Here is a 21,771-nt window from a genome sequence, read left to right as displayed (position 1 = left end):
CGGCCGTGAAATGGCGACGCTCTTTCAGCGAACCGGTTCCGTTCCAGGTGGCCCCTTGATTACGGTGAGTGCTATACGATCGCGTCTGAGAAAAATATGCGAAAATACACTTGAATGTAAAACAGTCATTGCAAGATGCCAGCTCGTTTGTTATCGCTTTACTCGGTCGTCTCGATCGCGCGCGTTTTTATGCGGAAGCAAGCATATAAATAGCGGAATGGCTTGCTACTTGCGCCTCATGTTTGCTGCTGACCGGCGTCTTGGTTTGGCCATCTTTTATCGCGAAGCGACCATCGGGGTTCGAGCATCATATTAGCAGCGGAGATCCTGTAGAAGCGACCGAGATCGCAGTTAAGATTTTGTACGACCAGCGCTTAGACGAAGTTCAAGAAAACGACACGCGCATTGAACTCTTCCTGCTTCTCCGTCTACTGAGAGTTAAAATCCATCTGCGGAAGAGAGTACAGAGATCCGCCGCTATAGTTTAGTGAATGTGGCGTTGAGCAGTCGAGCTCGAGGACGCGGGTTCGATTCCGGCCACGACGACCGCATTACGATGGCGAAATGCGAGAACGCTCGTGTACTTCGATTTGGGTGCACGCTAAAAAATAATTTAATTGTGGGGCTTTACGTGCCAAAACCACAATATGATTATGAGGCACGCCGTTGTTGGGAACTCCGGATTAATTTTGGCCACCAGGGGATCTTTAACGTGCACCCAATGCACGGTACACGGGCGTTTTGGCATTTTGCCCCCATCGAAATGAGGGCGCCGCGGCCGGGATTGCTTAATTATGCTTAGTTTGTTTACGATCATAAAAAACAAGGTAAACCGCAGCGCCCTAATGCGTTAAGCATACTATGTCTGCATCATTATCATCTCTGTAGAACCCTCATTTATTCTTAATAACCGAAAGACTCTACTGTTCCACTACGTTCTCATGGAAAGTGTTATAGGAGTGAGGTTCTATGCGAGAGGTGGGCAGCCTGTTGAAAATGCACACCAGACGCGCGCGCGCACACACACACACACACACACACACACACACACACACACACACACACACACACACACACACACACACACACACACACACACACACACACCACACACACACACACCACACACACACACACACCACACACACACACACACACACACACACACACACACACACACACCACACACACACACACACACACACACACACACACACACCACACACACACACACACACACAACACACACAAACACACAAACACACACACACACACACACACACCCACACACACACACACACACACGCACACACACACGCACACACACACGCACGCACACACACACAAACACACACACACACACACAAAGTGCTGCGCTGAGATCTCAGCTCATTTAATTTTATTCTGGGGTTTTACGTGCCAAAACCACTATCTGATTATGAGGCACGCCGTAGTGGGGGACTCCGGATTAATTTGGACCAGCTGAGGTTCTTTAACGTGCATCTAAATCTAAGCACTCCTGCCTCATCGGAATGGCCACAAGTTCAGATTGTGATTGTCGTCATAGAGGCCCACCTGGTAAATCAGAAGGAAAGACTATTACGCATAATAGCGGGACGCTGCGTCTTGGAGCGTCTTGGATATTCCGCACGGAAGACCAGCGCACTGACCAAAATCCCAAAACGAATACAAGAAACCATGCACGTCTCACCGATTCCCAGGAACATGCACCCAAACTTCCACATCGGACGGAGACAAGCCCGAGCACAGGCGCTCGCGAGAAAGTATGGAAACCAACCCAATGTCTTGTACGTAGACGCGGCCAGCACCGCAAGAAACACCGTATTTGTCACCAGCGTAGTCGACAATCACGGGACCGAAATAAATGCGTCGTCGGTTTCCAGAGTGAGCACTGCGGAGGCAGAGGAACTAGCGATAGCGTTAGCCATCGCGACGAGACCGCACTGGGATTGCGTCATAGTTCTGAAGGACTCTCAGACGGCATGCAGAAATTATTCCAGGGCCAAAATTTCCAGGGCCGCCCATCGCATTCTGAATGGAGCGCACCAGCTCCCACCATACATACAAATCGTGTGAACTCCAGGGCATGAATCCTTACGCGGCAATCAGCAGGCACACGCCTACGCCCGAGCGCATGCACACCGGGAGCCGCCAGATGACCGTGCCGAGCAGTTCCATCCATAGCCCATACCATTAACCTACACGCACATCCTACAACACTATCGCCTTTCACGAAGAACACTACCTCCCCCGCATAATGCTCTGACGCGAGAGGAAGCCGTAATATGGCGAAAACTCCAAACAACACGTATCCACATTTGAGTCTTTACCACGCCATACACCCTGCGCTGTATTCCTATAAATGTCCACACTGCGATCAATGCGCAACGCTATACCACATAGTATGGGCTTGCGCAAACACACCACAGCTCACACCCATAACACAACCCACCATACGGCAATGGGAGGCAGCGCTGTCCAGCTCCGACTCGACGGACCAGCTCAACCTGGTCAACTGAGCGAGGAGGGCAGCTAAGGCCGCTGGACTTCTGGACTGAGGGGACCACCCACTACAGAACGGAGGAGCTACCTACGCTCGCGTGCTCTTTTGATTAAAGTTTATTCTCTCTCGCTCCCGCCCGTCGTTTCAATGCACAAAGAAAGGTCCTCCGCACCATGATAAGCTTGACAACCGTCCCATCACGGAAGCCAAAATTCTTGGACCCTGGTCCCAGCCGACGTCGGCACGAACTGCTTCAAAGGTGCTAGTGTGCTTTCAAAAGCGAAGCTTGTCTGTGCAAACTGCAAACTGATGCAAACTGATGCGCTCCCTTTTTTTTTCGTTTCTTTCTTTTTTTTTATTCTTCTCCTATTTGCTTATCTTTTCTGGACTTACCCCATGCCCCTGCGCAGAATAGCCAACCGAACACTTAAGAATCTGGTGGCCCTCTTTACCTTTCTATTCTTGTTCTCTCTCTCTACTCTAAAAAGAGCAGGTATATGGCATCGCATATAGAATTTTTCTATGTAGTTGTAATTTCATCTTGTGCGAAGGAATCGCGCGATGGACACTCTAATTCGATATTGACAAACCCGTGATCCGTACTTTCCCGTCACCGGGACGGCACCGGTTCCGGACCCGGGAGCGCGTTTTCTCGCCGGTTTCTTCTCAAGTACTCGCTTTTCTACATGCAAACATTTTGGGTCAGGATGGGAGTCAATTTTTACTCCGACTGGTGTGGACTATAAAGAATCCAGAAATAAAAATGCGATACTGGATGAGAGTATTTTTGTGAGCAGTGTAAAGCCGCTTCGCCGCAGCGCCGTACTTAAAACGGGGGAGAGATTGAAAAACTGCAGAGCGATATATGCATTATGAATATATCTTATCAACCTGTAAGAGTATTTTGAATAATCTTCGCAGCCTCACTTTTGGTTTGTTATAATGAGCGCGCTGTCGCGGGCTAATCTGTAGCAAGTGAGCGATAATTATGTTATAGTGTCTTTTGACAGCGTCACCGGCGTATGCCTGTTACGCACAGAGAAGAACAAGAAGAGGAAAAGGAACGAGCAGCAGCTCGCTCCAATTCACGCGCCGCACGGGGAACGTGGAACGAGCCGTTAGCGCGTTCGACTTGGTGTTCATCCGTCGAAGCACGTCTTCTCGAGCATCTAGCCCAACCTCGGTGGCCGCCAATCCACGGGCCTTCTGGCGGCTATGTCGACGACCAGCGATACCCCTTCGAAAGGCCGCTCTTCGTCGGACTCGCACAAGACCGAGCCGGCCGCTGCGGAAAACGTAACCGCCGCGGAAATCGCCGTCTCTCCCAGCCCCAGCGCACAGCCGACCACTGAGCTCAAGTCCGCCGCCGGCGGCGGGAAGAGGCACAAGCAGCGGAGTCGACCTGCCAGTCCACGACGGTTAAAGCGCACGAAGTCCAAGAAGCAGCCGCGGGATGGCGCCAGCGCTGACGCCGGGGCCACGCAGTCCGAGGTTGCGTCCTGCGTCAGCGTCGCGGCGACGCTCTGCTCTCCCCTGTACTCCCAGGATACCACGGTACGGGCAGCCGTATATATACGTCTGGTCAGCGCTTGTCACCAGAATCATAGGTCCCGGATTCACAGAAAGTTATTGCGCTAGAATTGTTCGTAAGTTTCAGCCAATGCCGATGCTGGACATGTCATTCGCTAAGGCTGCTGGTCAATAGCAAGGAGCAGGCACGAACGAAAAGCTTTGCGAATTCGGCACCATATTATTCTGTACTCTGATTTCTAATGGCAATTTCCAAATGATGAAAGCAACACTAAATACGAAGCAGTGTGCGGGGTGCCTACCAAGTTAACGATCATTACCATGAGAGCACCAAGACGTAGGCGGCTTTTTCATGACCTACATGACACGCATGTCATGACACTCACGTCATGAGTACTCAGGAGTCCCTTTAGCAACGCCTAGGAGACCTTAAGGCGAAAGCCTTAGCCATGCTCATGATTATGACTTCAACCATTGACCTTTAGCCTTTTCCTTCACTTAGTACCACATCCGAACCCATTCCATTGGTTTTTGAGTGTTAATGTTTTTTCGCTGAGTCATTGTAATTTTTGCTGAGTCATGCCCATGGTTATGACTTCTACTATCATCCTTCAGTGTTTCCATCACTTAATTCCCACGTCCGAATCCATTGCAGTGTTTGAGTGTTAGCCTTTTTTTCGCTGAGTCATTGTCATTTTCGCTGAGTCATGATCATCACTATGACGTCTGCCACCATCCTTTAGTGTTTCCTTCACTTGGTACCCACATCCGAACCCATTTGAGTGGTTTTTGAGCGTTAAACTTTTTATTGCGATAGCAATTATATGGACACTCAAAAGCAGATTTCTGCCGTCGGCGTCGCCGTCGCCGTGAGGTTCCGTATGACGTCATTTTGAGATGAAATAGTCGCCGCGCGCCGAACGCTGTATGTGCGAGTGAAAGTAACCGCCGTTACTTACCAAGTGCCTATTTATATCAGAGGCTCCGGCAACAGTCACCAACGCCGCACGCATTTTGAGCTAACGCGGGAAAAACGCCGATGGCGTCGACAACAGTTCTGCGTGTTGCCGATGCTGCTGCATGTCCAAGTTTATACAGCTGATAAAGCTAATATCATTACTCCGTATAGCTCTCTACAAGTTTGCTATCGCAATTGATGCTTCGCCTTTCAGGTGAAACTGCGACAACTTTTTTACTGAGTCTCTCATTGTCATTTTTGCTGAGTTGGGCTCATGATGATGATAATTTCGTTTCGCGCGTCTCGGACTTACGGCCGTCACTGCGTATTGCATAGCGCCTTGCAACACCGACCCCGCGTTCCAATGCCGACACCGCGTTCCAGGAGACCCGCTCCGTGAATGCCTCTCTCTCTCTCTCTCTCTCGCCAAACTTCTTCACCTCGCAGAGCACGAGCGTACGAACGCGCCAGCTGTGGGCGAACACGACGACGCTCGAACGCAATCATATGGTTCGCATAAATGCATGTTCTCGCTGTTTGCTGTTCACTGTCAAAAAATTTTTGAAATCGTGACGTCACACTCACGGGCCCCGGCTTGATGGTTTCGTTGCGAAAAATTTACCTGAACAATTTACCTCCACTTATTGCTCTAATGATCAACCTATTATTTCGCAAAATAAGCGATAATAGAGTTTTGCGACAATACTTTTTATCAGTTACTGATCTGGCATTTTTTCTTCAATGCCCCTTTAAGTGGAAGCTTTAGCTCGCGGTGCCGACTACGATGCCACCTATTCAAATACATGTAAAACGCCGAAACGTTTTTGTGAAACAACCCCTGGACCAATCTGAATGAAATGTGTTGCATAAGAGAGGAAAACTGAAAAAAAATGTGGTTGATCCCTCTTATATAGGAATCGGTATAGAACACGAAAGTGAAACGTGTCTTCACAGAAGTAGTGTAATGTTTATTGCACATTGATATATAATGTCTATTGGTGTTTTGTGGCTAAAGCGCCCTTAAGCGTTGATGCACCCACGCTGACGCCTGGTGGCACGTCTCCTCCATCACGACTACCAACGTCGATGACCATGAGCAACCGTCGTGCATATGGAAGCTGCACTACGCTGCACACGCTAGCGCAACGCGAAAGACGAAGCACGTAACTGACACACTAATACAACGCGCAAGACAAAGCACGTAACTGAATCGTCACCGAGTCAAATCAGCGCGTACAGCGCGTCGTAATTGCAGCCTCCGCGATCAACTTCAGAAACATTTTCAGAGCTAATTGCGGAGGCCACGCTCCGCTGTGCTGAGTACGGTGAACGCCACCTAGGTGGCGTTGGTAGTGCTTCTTGATGCCAGCGTCCCTTCGAATGCTGGCATCGAGGCGTCGTAGTGCTGAGACCACCGAAGCGTTCACTGTCGGTGCGCGTTAGTGTCATAATGCAGTACTTTTCTTTTCTGCTCGTAGGCGGCGGCACCGCCCCGAGCAAGAGCGCGGGTACACGGAGGAGTGTTAGATATATAAGGCGCGTCTGTGTACCTCTCTGCGAATGCGTTTGTGGCGCAATGGGTTAAACGCTCGGCGATCTATCGTCGCGGACCGAGAGGTCGTGGGTTCGATTTCCAAATTTTGCATGTTTGTGGAACTTTTTCTTCTGGTTTCTTTCTTTGTATTATGTTCGTGTACATTGTAAGCTGACGTATTTCCGTGACGGAAATACGTCAGTGAAGTCTTGGTGGACCCCGGCATAAAACACTTTCGTGTTAAAAAGGTAAATTATAGGAACTCCAGGAACTAGAATTTTTATTTACGACCTGAAATTTCTTGGAAAGGTGGTTGAAAATTGGTATGTTTAAAAATAAGGGAAGCCCGAAGTTTACAAGTCCGTAACTCTAAACTATAAAGAGATACCACAGTAATGTAACGGCATCTGCATGTATTAATTTACAGCTTGTGTGAATTTGTTACAAATTATGTTACATGTTACATTCCCGGCTGTTGCTGCTGTGGGAACGGCCAGGGCGGCTGTATTTAGAATGTACTAGACTACGGTTGAGTGGGCCGAGCGGCGCGGCGCTCCCTAGCTGAGGGCGCTGCGAGCGAACTAGATTTTAAGGAGGCGCGCGGTGCAGCGGGTTATGCGGACGGTCGCCTGTGTCCCTAGGGCCATTATACCGTAAAAATATTCCAATCTGTTTTTATGCCCGTATGGGTGAGTCCTGAACCATTTTAACATTTCGCGAAGGGCTAATGGCGGATTTGCAATGAAAAGTCGCAGTTTCGCCCGAAAGGCGAAGCATCGATTGCGATAGCAAATTAGTGGACAGCTATGCGAAGTAAGGATAGTAGATATATCATCCGTGTAAACTTGCAAACATTCGCTTACTAAGTAAATTAACAAGCATGGTGTCACGCGCGCACAAGCAAACATGAACACATCTCACTCGATGACCGTGGAAAGTCACTGTCAAAACGCTGGAGTGAGGAAGCGCGGCTGCAGCAGCGAGCCAATTGACCTTCGTGCTGCCTCTTGCTTCAACGCGAATTAAGGGGCGAAAACACGGCACGCACGAAGCTATGAGCACTCGCAATGTCCCCATCGCAGATCGTTTTCAAGATAGGGCTCGCGCTGCGGCGCCATACGCGGCACCCGTCGGAGAACGCCCACCCCCTCTCCCTCCCTCCCTCCCTCTCCTCCCCCCATGGTGCCTTGCGCACGACCGAAGGCGGCGCGCTCCCTCCCCGCTTTCCTCACTTGCGCGCGCGAGACTTAGAAACCATCGTCGACTCACCCTCACACTCTTTCACTCGCACATACAGCATATACGGCGCGCGGTGACGATGTTATTGCCCCTGGACTTAATAAGGAACGTCACGATGACGGCAGAAATGCGCCTGGAATGTTCATATAATTGCTATCGCAATAAAGACAGATTGCAATTAGTTTTACGTTATACCAGGCCAGGGTTCATTGCGGCTCTCTGGGTATGCGGTGACAAATGGTGACCCAGAAATTGTTAGCGCGTCGATTGGACAGCATAATTCGAGAGCATTTTCCACTATCATCACACGCGTCTGCGCGAGAATATATATAGTTCGATTGTAGTTCCACCTATGTTTTCGGCTTTACATGAAAACATGCGCCGTGCCGCCGCTCGACCCACTCTTCCATATTCTAGTACGCTATAGCTACAAAGCTTGCTTCTACTGTGCGCTTTGTGCTGTTTTATTCTCTGTTTCATCGTGGTTTCGAAGTGCGCTGCCATATTCCAATATTCCACCAAAATTTAGATTGGCCTGCTGCAAACTGCTCCAAAATGAAATTCACTCTGCTCCAAGCTGCTCCGAAATGCAATTTTGTCTGCGCCAAGTAGCTCCATATCGCAATTTTACTTGCTCCAAAAATTGCTCCAAAATTACTTTGGACAATCCCACCCCTTGAATTTGTTAGTGCATATGTTTACAAGTGTTATACAAAAGTCTATACTCAAATCTTAGTGGCATATTTCTGAGCCTTGTTTAATACATCAATTTTGTCCACTTTAGATGTATTGTTGGGTGCACTTTACAGAATTTTGACATCCTTTTTCGTCACTCAGAGTTGTAAACGTAACAGTTTCATTTTTTTTATTTCGCTAATTTTAATTTCTAATAAACAATCACGGGTATAAATCAACATTTTGCTTCGTAGAGTCACTAGATATCAACTTTCTTTGTTGCTGTTTAAATTTCAACAAACCTCTTAAATTTCGGGGCAGCGGTGTCTGAGAACGACAATTCTCAGTTCCCATGTATTTAGATGGGAGTCCCCCGAGCCTAAGGCTTCCTCTAAATTTCCCCCTCCCCTTCCGTGGGTCTGTTGCAATATCCCTGCCTTGACTTCACTTGCAGGCGGTTCAGCAGCAAACGGCCAATCTCACTTTGGAATCGTGCCCGCTCATTCGACGGTCGGTCTCAGCTGCCAGCAACGACCCTTTCGCGAAGCTATCGACCAGTGACAGCACTCATTCTTCCGGCCAGAAGGAGCCCTCGAAAAGGTGAACCTCGCTACAGCAAAACTCGTACCCGTCACGTGTGCACGTTTGACAACCACCGATGGCAACGACAGAATGGGTACCGATGGCATTACCACCGACAGAACCACCCATGGCATTAGAGTTACAGAATGGGTACCAAGAGAAGGGAAGCGCAGTCGAGGACGGCAGAAAACTAGGTAGGGTGATGAAGTTAGCAAACTTGCAGGCGCAAGTTGGAACCAGCTAGCGCAAGACAGGCGCAATTGGAGATCGCAAGGAGAGGCCTTCGTCCTGCAGTGGACATAAAAGAAGATGATGATGATGATGATGGCAACGACATCGTAATCCTCGCGCACGATTAGTTGCGTCGGGATGGCACTGTCACCGAGCCAACGGCGCTCACGGATTCGATCGACCAACATCCGTTGGTTTCAGTGGTCGTCTAAAAAGCACTTTGCCGAGTTGATGTTCGGGTTTCACTTTGAAAGTACCTCTACGATAACAGTGGGCTGTTTTGTGGTGCCAGCTTTCGTGTGATGGGGTTCTGCGTGAGTGTTTTCGCTGTGGATCAAAATTCTTTATCGCATGATATATATATATATATATATATATATATATATATAAGTGGCACGCGAAACTCCGCAAGCAGGCTTTCTAAGACGCCTAACATGCCCTAACCAACATGACAGACCTGCCATTATTAAGCCCTCTCGAAGCTAAGTGGAACGTTTTGAAAGCTTGGATGGTGCGAGGAACGAAGTACACCAGAGTTGGCAGCACCAAGGTTGGCAGCACCAGTTCGCACGCTGACACCTTATTTACGATTCTAATCTGATGTCCACCATCTTATTTAGGTCAGACACGTTGTGTGAAGAAGTGCGCTTGCAGCCTTGCCTACCATCTATTATTTCTCATACAACAACCACCGCCATCTCTCCCGGCCATCGCATTTTATTTCCGTCACAACGGCATGCAAAAACGGACGCAAATGAGGGGAGGGGGGGGGGGGGGGGGTTAACATTGCTTGGGCAGGCTAGCGCCTGACTTGGACCTCGCTAGACTTCTTGTATATCGGAGTGCATGAACTGCAGCTGAGCGTCGACCACCGTCTTAGCTGCCTGATAAATGTTCGGTCGCTTGCCCTTTTCGGTTAAAACCGCATTCGCGTGACACTGGTGGTTCCGAATCAACTCGATTCGCCGTCGCGCAGGTTTTGACTGAAAAAAATTCAAGGGCACATCGCGTCACACCATATATTCAGATAATTTCCATTGACAGGAACTGCTTCTCTCTAAGAAATATTCTCGCTGATTATCAACGCGGATTTCGGACGGGTTGTAGCGGCACGAGCCAGCACTATTAAGTCAAAAATAACTAATGGGTAATAGCAGGTAATAGCAAAGGCTTACGTTACGCGCATATATTTGTTGACTGAAGTAAGGCGTATTACCAGGTTACGGCGTTCGTGGTGTGTCAAACGTTGTTTCGATCCCTTCTGTCCGGCCGAGTGCAATGTTTTGCTAATGACTACTGCAGTTCTTCGCATAAGAAAATTCTCTAAGGTGTGCTGTACGGCAGAACTTAAGCCCGCTTTTACTTAATTTATACGTTAACGATGTTTGATGGAATTAAAAATGGTGTATACGCTGATAACGCGAGCCTCTTCGTCTCCAGCTGGCCATGGCATTAAAGATGTCGCACAGAAAGCCGACACTGCACTTTGCGAGTTTTTCAGTTTCGTCTGGTGTCAAAATTTATTGTAAGTAATATAAAGCCACACTGTTCAAGGCCATCGGCAAAGGGTCAGGTTTAGACCAAGAGGCGTTTTTAGACTGTGCGCTCATTTAGGCATATTTTGGTTTTATCCATGACCCGAGGCTAACATTGGAACGCTATGCAGTACTTTGCGTGGTGGCTTCATTGTCTGGCTAATCTGAGCTCCGTCGACCATTCAGGCCCTACTGGTCCAGAACGACAGATGCCCAGTCGAATTCACCTTTTTGAAATTCTGAACACAGCCCTAAAAGCGCACTGTGCACAGCCCCGATGTCTGAGCGAACCTATAAAGTAATCAATCAATCAATTGAATTCGATCCAATCAATCAATTTTAATAACCCACTCCTGCCTAATTGACCGCCTAATTAGGCAGGAGTGGGTTATACAAATTGATTGATTGAATGGACCAAATTTAATTGACTGATTGACTACCTCAAGTTCGCTCAGACATCGGTCTTAAAGCGCACAGTGGCGCTTCTAGGGCTGTGTTCAGAAATACTGCCGACGGCCTCGTATCAGAGGTCTGCAGTATTTCTAAAATACATAAATAAAATCAATCAATCGATCAGTCATTCTTTACGTCCGCGCCAATCAGCGGAGAGTTATACCGGAGAAAAAGCCATAGCCTCACGAGCTCACGACTAGAAACGAGTACAACTTATCAAAAGAAAACAAAACAAAAAAGAAACACGCAATAAAATAGTAAAATAAAAACCAATAAAGTATATATCCCTACACATTCTAGGTCGGCATATATGCTTATATGTCCGTTCGCGATCAAAGCATACAATAACTAAATAAACAACGTGCGCAGAGGCGACCAGCCACCGGCTTCAGGTGCACCTTCGAGAGCCGAAGTGGGACAGCCCGAGGCATCGATTCCAGTTGCGGTTCCAGTCGAGAGGCCTGCATCAAAGTCGATGCCGGTTCCATCTTCGTCCCCGGCTGCCCACAAAGTCATGCTTCTGTATCCGGCTTCTTCGCTGACCAGTCAGGGCGGTGCCGGCAGGGATGCCAACGCGGCTGCAACGAGGGCGCGTAACGCCGAGGCTGCGTCTTCCGAAGTTGCGACCGTCAAGAGCGAATCGGCGCCGCTCAGCCGCCGACGAGAGACGTCCCTGCCGAACCTGATGGCTGTGCCCGGCAAATCCGCTATGGCTGGACGTCGCACGCCGTCGCTCTCCATGGACAAGCGCGCCCGCTTCCGCGATGCCCCCATCATCGAACTGGTGGGTCCCCACGGTGGCATAGCGGCATACTGTCCTCCTCTTCGGGACCGAGTTCGGGAGACCAGAAATAATGCGTTACGTTTTATGTTTCGCCAAACTTCTTGAAACATTCACGCAGGAAACCCGCAAACACATTCGATGACGTCTTGTTGTCCCTCTCAAACCGCTGTTTCTCTTACGTCGCGGTATACCTCAGTGGTATTTCACTGACGACGAACGGCACCTCTTGCTCGCCCCTCTCTCAGATTACGAGATAACTAGCACGCACGCACGTACGCACGAACGCGTGCACACATACGCACACACCAAGTTCATATTCGGTAGATATATGGGTCTTGATAACGCTCATGTGTGGAGAAAGTTCGGCGTTATTGGCTTAATTACGATCTTTGCAAATAATTACTCAACACCTTTCTTTTATTGAGATGGCAGTTATATGAACATTCCAGTCGCATTTCCGCCGTCGCCGCCGCCGTGATGTTCCGTATAAAGTCCAAAGGCTATAACATAGCGATGCAAAACTATCGATAGTAATGAGTCACTATCGAACTACCGATGGTAAAAAAACTATCAATAGCACTATCGATAGTAATTTTGATAGTGCTATCGATAGTATGAAATCAACCGCGTGAACTCCTTGCAGCATAAATTTGGTTCCCCGAGTGCGTGGTATATGGTGGGGGTGGTAACTATGACAGGACTATTCGTTATCGCAGTCTGCCCGTCACCGAGCTCTGCAGATGTGCCCTACGTAGTTATTGTATAAAGTGTTAGTGTTGCAAATGCCTTTGTTGTGCTGGCAACAGGGATCCGAGGCGCATGGTTTGGCGCGCCTGCTTCTGAGCTGAATTCGAGTGGAATTATTACTTCAGCACGTAAACTTGCTGGGTTTCAAGGTCAGTGCTTAAACTGAGTCGAAGCTGCATAGACATAAAAGCAAGGAACGAGCACGTTGTCCTTGACTCAGAAGTTGCGCACTATGATTTGTTCCGCAGCACACCACTCCAGTGCTCCAAACAAGTCTGCTCACGAATGTATACGCGTACATACAAGGACGTACACGGACTACCATTGGTACTATCTCGATAGTAGCACCGACTGCACTATCGATGGTAACACTATCTATAATACTATCGATAGTCTCGTTTTAAATTTCAGAAAATACTATCGATGCTATCGATAGTCAATTAACCGATAGTTTTGCACCACTACTACATCGTCGCCGCGCGTCGTATGGTGTATGTGCGAGGGAAAGCGTGCGAGGGTGAGCCGACGATGCTCGCGCACGCAAGGGAGGAAAGCGGGGAGGAACAACCCCACCTAGACTAGGAAGCGTGCAGTCTTCTGGCGCGCGCAAGGCACCAGGGGAGGGGCGTTCTACTGCGGCGACGACTGCGTATGGCGCGGCCACGCGGGCCCTATCTTGAAAGAGATCTGCTATGGGGACATGGTGTGCAGAGTGCCGATAGCTTCATGTGTGCTGTGTTCTCGCCGCTTAGTTCGCGTTGAAGCGAGAGGCAGCACGAAGGTCAATTCGCTCGCTGATGCTGCGCGCTTTCTCACTCCAGCGTTTTGACAGCGTGTGCGCGGTCATCGAGTGATATGTGTTCATGTTTGCTTGCGCATGCGTGACATGCTTGTTAATTTAGTTAGAAAGCGAATATTTACGAGCTTATACGGCCTATAAAACCAATATCCTTACTTCGTATCGCTATCTACTTACTAATTCGCTATCGCAATCGAAGCTGCGCCTATCGGGTGAAACTGCGACTTTTTTATTATTTTCTTTTTCAGTTTCACGCGCGATACGAGGTTCTTTGTAGGTTGCCTCGATGCCTCCGACGAACAGGACAAGCCAGCTTGTTTATATGTGGTGAAAATAGGCGCATAATTATGAGTGACGTGCAGGCGAAGTTGAAAGTGTGCTGTTTAATTACTACCATTTCCAGTAAATTACGTATGCAAGCGCTCTGCGGAGCGTTGAGTACCTGTTTACAAACGCCGTAGAATTTATTCCGTGTTCCTCTGAGAACTATAACTTTCACCGAGAATAAGTTTGATAAAAGGAGGGGGGGGGGGGGGGGGGGGGAATAGAATCGCCAATATGCATGCGCAGGTATATTTTTGTAGGTAAATTACGTCTTCTATAGAACATTCCTTCAAGTGCTCGAAAGCGTTACACAACCGCTACCCGCTGTTTCCCAGTGTCCAGAGAGAACTTTACGTCACACCGAGTTCACATCTGCTGAAAATATGGGGCACGTTAATTTTAATGCGTAGGCAAACTAACGTTTCTGGCTTAATTATGAAATTTGCAAGTAATTACTGAACCCTCGCTCTCTCCCAACTTCTATGCATTATACGAGGTTCGTATAGATAGGTTACCGTTCGTTCTCCGTGTAATGAGTTACCTTGTTTATATTTTGCTGAAATAGGGGCAAACTATATGGGTGATCTGTAGAGGAAGATCGCAATGTGCGGGTTAATTCTGGCCTTTGCAGTAAATTGCTTATGCAAGCTCTCCAGAGCACTATACGTCTTTTTAAGAGCTACGTATAGTTTACGTAGCTATACTGAAATAAATATAACATCCACCGAGATAAAATTTGGTGTAAATAGGGGGAGCGTTGTGGCTGCATGACGCGCATGGGAAGTCAAAAGTGTGTGGGTTAAGTACTGCCATTTTACAGCGAAGCTATTATAGGCTACGTTCCAGGATATCGCGTCCGGCAACAGCCGGAAGTAGATGAACAATTTCAGACGCGTCGCGACACCTTGTGCCATCGTATGAAAACGTCGGGATGGCGGGGTTTTTAAACTTCGGGATCGTAAAAACCTGCTTGCTTGCGTTGCTTGCTCCGGAGCTTGCTTGCTGGCGTTGCTTACTCGACCCGCGCACCATCAGAATTGTTGCGTGAGTGTTGCTTGCTTACTCATAGACGGTGACCTGCACACCATCAGAATTATTGCGTGAGCCTTTGCATATAGGTAAGACACGATGTCGGGTCGGTGGAGTAAGCGAATAGGGAAGCAAGCAAGTAATAAGTGTACGATTTCGCTTCGACAACACTGTTTTCGCTCAAGGACGTTGAAGGTCGACTGAACGATGAGACATCAGGATTTCGCCTTAAATCACGTGTGGCGCGTACCCGCATATGCGGGTATGAGCCAGGGTCAAGAAAGAAAGAAAAAAAGGAAAGAAAGAAAAAGAAAGGAAAAGAAAGAGAAAGAAAGAATTAAAGAAAGAAATTTTTAAAAACACGTGTGGCTCATACATATGTGTTGTCTTTTCAACCATTTAACATAACCAGGAAATTAAAAATTAAAATATAATTAAACAAAACCAACAGCTTCGATGGTCTTCCATTTTCACATAGTGGAAGGGCTCTGAATGTTTTTCTTAAACAAGTGCTCGAACGCGCATACGCGGGCGACGTTTCAAATGGGTGATTCATGTGCGGGCAACGTTTTAAAATACAACTGAAATTGATAATGTCTCTGATCGAACGAAACAGCTTCGCTAAATAGGGCTGTCATTCTGCAAGGCCACGCAAGTCTTTCATCTTTCTTTTTTCATTATTATTTTATGAGGCCCAAAACGAGGTCAGACAACTAGGATTCTACTTGCCTACTGCGAAGTGCCTGGAATGGGCCAAAGAATGCTTCGCATTAAAAAGATCGTGAGGATGAAATGATCCCCGGTCCTGCCCCCACACTTAAGTATATACTTCCGGAGCCCCTGCTCTCAGCGCATGCTCGGTGGCACCCGTGCTCCTCTTGCCTCATTCCTCTCTAAGTACGCCGCTTCCCGGAGTAGAATACGCTACTCGAAACGAAGCGTTTCAACAGCATCCGCGGGTATACAGAACGCCATCAAATACTTTAACATCCGAGCCTTTGCATTGTCACAAAATAGGACACAGAATCGAACGCCTTCTAGAAGTTTAAAAATAATTCGCACCTGGCGGCCAAGTAAGACGTAATATCATGATAAATATCTTCTAGCATGAAGGGTGGCATGCGAAAATTATTTTCAATCGTATTTTAAACACTGCTGATAAATCCTATAGAATCTGACTGTGGAGGCTGCGTGCAACTGCGCCGCACCAGAATTATCCGAACTATAAGGAACTGAAACCACTTAAGCCGTTGAATGCGACCTTACCTCTGCACCCTACAGATGCATGCAGTATGACTGAAAACAGAGCAATAAAGCGCATACCACGCAAGTAAATAATACGCTCAAGACAGAAGCGAAGTAAGTTGGTAAGGTTTTGCGCCAACTTCCGTTATGCAACCCTTGCCAAGTTCCCGAACGTATCTATACCCACCCTCTTCCTCTTGCATTCGCGCGTCGTTCTGACAAATTACGTTGTTGTCCACCCCGTACACTATCTTACCTGGAATGAGCTCGACGTATGCGCCGTCCCATTTATTGGAATCGCTCGCAGGTGCTGCTGAGTCTGACGCAGCTTTCGTCCGGCAAGAGGAACGCGGCGCTGACACTGACGGCGGCGGCCGCCGCGTCGGCAACCATCGTGCTGGCCGCCATCATAGTTTACGCGCTGTTCGTGCATTCAGACGCGGAGGAAGACGCGCCGGAGCCCGCAGGCTGCACCAGCTCCGACTGCCGACACCACGCGGCGCTCATCACCAACCGCCTCAACCTGAGCCTGGACCCGTGCCACGACTTCGCCGCGTTTGCCTGCTCGGCCTGGTCGCCGCCGCCGACGTGGCTGCACCGGGAGTTCCCTTCGGCGCGCGACGACGTCGTGCTCGCCTGGGCGCGCGACTTCGAGAACACCCTGGTCACGGGCTCCAGGTAGAGCGAATTCCCGCCCGCCTCTCAAGGTGCAGATTGTCGAGGAATGTATCCCGAATATAAGGGTGTAATAATGTTAATAAATCTTATGACATTCGTTGCATTCTACAGTGATGGTAGTGTAGTCATTGCATTCTATAATGCTACTAACATATGGGGCAGAAACTTGGAGGTGGCCGAGGAAGCTTGAGAAGAACTTAAGTAGCGCGGAACGAGCGATGGAAAGAAGAATGATAGGCGTATAACGTTTTTGGACAGGAAGACAGCGGTGAGGTTTAGAGAGCAAATCGGGGTAGCCGATATTGTAATTGACGTTCAGAACAAAAAATTTAGTGGGGTCGGCTATGTAATGCGTGGGGCAGGCAACCGATGGTCTATTAGTCACAGAATGGGTGCAAAGAGAAAAGATGTGCATTTGAGGATTACAGAGAATTATAGGTGGAGATTCGCAGGCATAATATGGAATCAGGAAGCGCACGAAAAGGATCATTGCAGATTGCTGTGAGAGATCTTCGTCCTGCGTTGGACATAAATAGGCTCATAATGAAAATCTAATGACGACGCCTAGGCCGAAGCTTGCGTTCATGTCCGAGAACATGGCACATCGAGGCCCTATAGCTCCCTACAGTGTGCGCTGCCTCGCTCAGCGAAGTAAAAATATAGCTATACCAAACGATATTGCTGGGTATAAAGTGAAATTAACTTCCTTGCAGATAAAGTTAAGCAGCAGTATTTTCACGAGTACATTCGTATAGATTTGTCTCCATCGAAAACTAGTGAATTTTTTTTTCAACTTTTTTTTTCCATGTGTAGGACGTTGTTACAGTGCTATATAAGACCCATTCTCGCTAAGGACGAGTTCCCAGTGTCCATATTCCATTTATGCTTCCGCGTTTCTTGCACCTGCCCCGCGTTTTTCGAAGCAAGCACAAGTGGGCGCCTTGTAAGACCCAAGATACTAAGTGATTGAGGTCATCATATACGGCTAGGTCAAACGCGCCCTAGTGGACTTATCGCGCAATGTTACATGTATGTACACTAGTGAAAGCATGCTCCAGTAAATAAGGAGGTGCAGGCCTTACCATGAGGTTTTCGCTTACAAAATAAATGGACAAGCAAGCCAGCAACTTTTTGCTCACAGCTATGTATGAGCGTCAGTGCTCCTATGACTTTAGCGGTCGCATCGAGCGGCAAAGAACGACGTCGTGCGAGTTGTGACAACCAGGGGTAAAGCATCGCGTGGTGCGTCCATACATCGCAGATACCTCCCAACAGGCGAGATGGCTAAGCTGATGTTCCGCGCCTGCGCGTACGACACGACGGCCCAGCGCGACACATCTGCTCTGCGGGTGCTGAGGCGATTCATGACCCAGCGGGGCATCCCTTGGCCCTCGAAGCTGTCCTCTCCGACAGTCAGGCCTTTGGGCGTACTCATCGACCTGGCGTTCAAGTGGCAAGTGCCTCTATGGTTTACCGTGCGCTTCGCTCGCAGAAGCGCGAAGCCGGGCGGCAGTCCACCGGCTGTGATCATTGGGCCGAGCTCCTATACACTCGTCTGGTTCAGTCTGCACAGAGATATCGTCAGGAGGGGCTCCTTTGAACACCACTGGCGCAGGCTGCACGATGCCCTGTCCGACAGCTCGAACGCCAGCGACTTCAGCGCCCGACGCGCCCAGAACATGGCCGATGTCGATTCGACGGTGCTGGGAGAGTTGGCCAACGCTCTGACCAATGGCAGTAGACCCAGCGACGACGTGGCGCTGCGATACGTGAGCCAAGAGTACACGCCGAACATCAGCTACACCGAGTGGCAGCGTCAGCTCCAGAAACATGTGCTGCCCGTCATCGACGGCAACCACCTGCTGCGTGTTTCCAACAGCGCCATCCTCAGTGCCACCGATGGGCTCTTTTCCCGGTTCACGGAGGCCACGCTGCTCGAGAACATGGGCTGGTTCTTCGCCCGGCTGTTCGCACCGCTCGCTGACCCGTCACTGCTCCGCGACCGGCACGGGGCACCCCACACCGGGGAAGAAGAGCTCTTCTGCGCAGCCCAGGTCGAGGCGCTGTTCCGGCTGCTCGTCATCTCGCTCTACACGGTGCCGCGCTTCTCGCCAACGCTGCGCGAAGAAATCAACCAGCTTCTTCACGCCATCCGCGAGATGGTAGCGGATAAAGTGAGCGCGCTGGCTTGGCTGGACGAGGCGTCTAAACTACGCGCCGAAGAGAAGCTCCGCGAGATGGGCACCGTGCTGTGGCCCCCCGATAACATGATGGATAATGTGGGACTCGCGGTACTGTACTCCAAGTTCAGGCAGCCGAGCGGCCCGTCCTGGACGGTCGTGGACGCCTGGGTCCAATACAGGGAAGCGATCAACGATCTGGAGCAGGAGGAGCGCGACATGGTGCTGCAGCTGCCGGCTAACATGGAGCTACCACTCGTCGAGTACGACTACCTACGCAACGAGGTGCGCGTGTCGGTGCAGGCGCTGTCGCGGCCTGTATTTTACTTCGAGGGTACGCGTGCCATGTTCTACGGTGGTCTGGGCTTCCTATACGCCGCCGAGGTCGTCCGAGCGTTGGACGCCGACGGCGCGAGACGCGATGCCAGCGGCGTGCTTGTCACCAACGGGTCCTGGCTGTCACCCACGTGGACCGAAGCCGTCGCGGACCGCGAAGAGTGTCTACCAGAGTCCGGTGGTTTCTTCCCAGAGATCCCAGCCGTCGAGGTGGCCTACGCGTCCCTCGAGAAGGCACTGGTATCCTCCGGCGAGCGGCTGCGCACGGCTCGCTCAGCCTTCTCCCAGCGCCGGCTCTTTTACGTGACCTTGTGCTACTTGATGTGCACGAACCAGACGCTCCATCCGCAAAGACGTCCGTTTGCAGGCGACTGCAACAAGGCGGTGGCCAACTTCCCGCGTTTTGCCGAGGACTTCGGGTGCAGCACGGACGCCAGGATGAGGCGCGAGAGGCCCTGCGTGTTCTTTGGCTGAGCGCGCATATGTTTCTGTGCGATATTACAGTACGGTACAGCTCGGGTACACGTTGTGGGCCGGCAGGTATTCGTGTACGCTTCATGTTTCGTACAGAACGCTAACGTCACGTTCAAATTGCCCGAGAGTGACTCAATGAACATCAGCGATTTTCTTTGCGCTTGTGTGAGTTCGTGCTTATCGTCACTTTTTCACTCTCGTCGTTGTATCTTTTCATGTACTGCTTGTGAGGAACTGTGGACGTGTACCATGTGTACTCCTGGCTTATGCTTTGGTTTGATTTGAGGTTTACCTTGTGTGTATATACCTTAACATGCTTTGGATCTTAATTCGTTCCCGCTTACAGAGCATCCAGTATTTATTATCCAAGCATTGTCGCGAGTAGTGCGCTGTGAAGAAGCGATTGAACAGTAACACTTGCAAGACCACCTTGAATGCATAACGCAGGAGCTTTCTACTGCTGTCGCTGGCACCATGGATGCACGTTATGCAGCATACACTGAATGGGCGTTACCCGTCAGCGTAAAACAGCTCTTCACATCGCTTTGAAATTAAGGGCTTTAAAATGTAATATTGCCGCCTTCTCTGATATGGAGTTATCGAAAGTTAATGCGCACCTCATTTATCACATGCTAATTCTGACGACGTGGGCACCCAACTATCTCTACTATAGAAATTGAAGTGGCCCTGGTATATAAAGTACCACAAGGACATCTTCCAAAGCGTGGTAGAATAATGTGCTATAGTATTCAATTCGTTTGAGCCTTACCATAAGCCTTGCACCGTATGCTACGGTGGCAATGTGACGCTTGGCACTATTGGTACGTACCACAATTTGCTCCAAAGTGCGGTTAGAATCGCGTTCTAGCGACATCGCTTGCGTTAGTGCGTTAAATACCGGTGCGTTGAATTCACATGGAGTGTCATACTATCAGTGTAGCTGCGCCTAGCCGTGTCGTGCCGTACGATCGCAACTGAAACGTTGTTCTAGAACCCAGCAGTACGTTGATCTCTTGTCGACACTATAGTGCTGTTACGCATGACATCAAATCGGCGCAGCTTTCAGCCAAGTTCTGACAGCCTTTGACCGTTCAAGCAAAGTTCCGCTTTGAGCAGAGCGGTTGGTAAAACACCCGTACAAGTCTGCGTACGACTCGTTCACTACGTCTTTCATACGTCTGTCCGAGTTGTGAAATGGACTACCAAGCGATGTTATAAATACTAACAGTCGCAAGTGTCGAGTCCTACTTCTGCAAGTTGTGATGCCTGCGTTTTTATGTTCATAACTTATTTGACACGATATCGCGTGTCGTAATGTGCGGGCTGACTGTTTTTGTTCTTGTTGTATGATCGTTTGAACCCTGCGCGCTCAGACGCGATGCTCACCGCTAGCTGGAATAGCGCAGCCGCGGCATGCATCTCGTTTAGTTCATTTGTGTCCTGTTTGACAGCAGCACTGCTACGGCGCGCAAGCGGAAAGCCGGGAAATCATGCCGAACCATATCATCCCGAATCACCCCGACCGGGTAGGCCCTTCGCGTGGTGCAAAGTGTTAGTGAACAAAAATTGAATTTCTCAAAGTAAAATTCGTCAGAAAAATCATAAAGTACGACTCAACCACAACCTACAGACGTGATAGCGTCGCATTGTAATTTGAATATACGAGAAAAAAGCCTGATAAGCAGCCAGGGATATTTGAATGCTATCGCGTTCCACTCTTAAAGGCGAAGCTTAAGCGTCCTCCAATTCTGATGGTGTTTGGCTGTACTTTGGTTCTAGGCAAAATTGAGGGGATGTTGAAAACCGAGCCTTTCTAAATTCTGTGCACGCGCGCGCCTGGGGGCAACAGCAAACAATTAATAAAATAATTTTAAAAAGTCCTACGGCCTTCACATTTTGATATAAGACAGCCTA

The 21,771-nt window shown here is 49.2% G+C and overlaps 1 protein-coding gene across 1 annotated transcript; it reads left to right on the top strand.

The window, feature by feature from the left end:
- Positions 1-3,677: 3,677 nt before the first annotated feature.
- LOC119440433 (uncharacterized) lies at positions 3,678-20,125 on the top strand. The gene is made up of 5 exons (XM_049661677.1): positions 3,678-4,078; positions 8,915-9,060; positions 11,631-12,045; positions 16,497-16,867; positions 18,129-20,125. The coding sequence occupies exons 1-5, from the start codon at positions 3,740-3,742 to the stop codon at positions 19,855-19,857; spliced, it is 3,000 nt and encodes a 999-aa protein (XP_049517634.1). The 5' UTR covers positions 3,678-3,739; the 3' UTR covers positions 19,858-20,125.
- The last annotated feature ends 1,646 nt before the right edge of the window (positions 20,126-21,771 follow it).

Source organism: Dermacentor silvarum, chromosome 2 (assembly GCF_013339745.2).
Source record: "Dermacentor silvarum isolate Dsil-2018 chromosome 2, BIME_Dsil_1.4, whole genome shotgun sequence".
Lineage (NCBI taxonomy): Eukaryota > Metazoa > Arthropoda > Arachnida > Ixodida > Ixodidae > Dermacentor > Dermacentor silvarum.
Note: the sequence above shows the minus strand (reverse complement) of the source record. Positions and strands in the feature narration are given on the sequence as shown.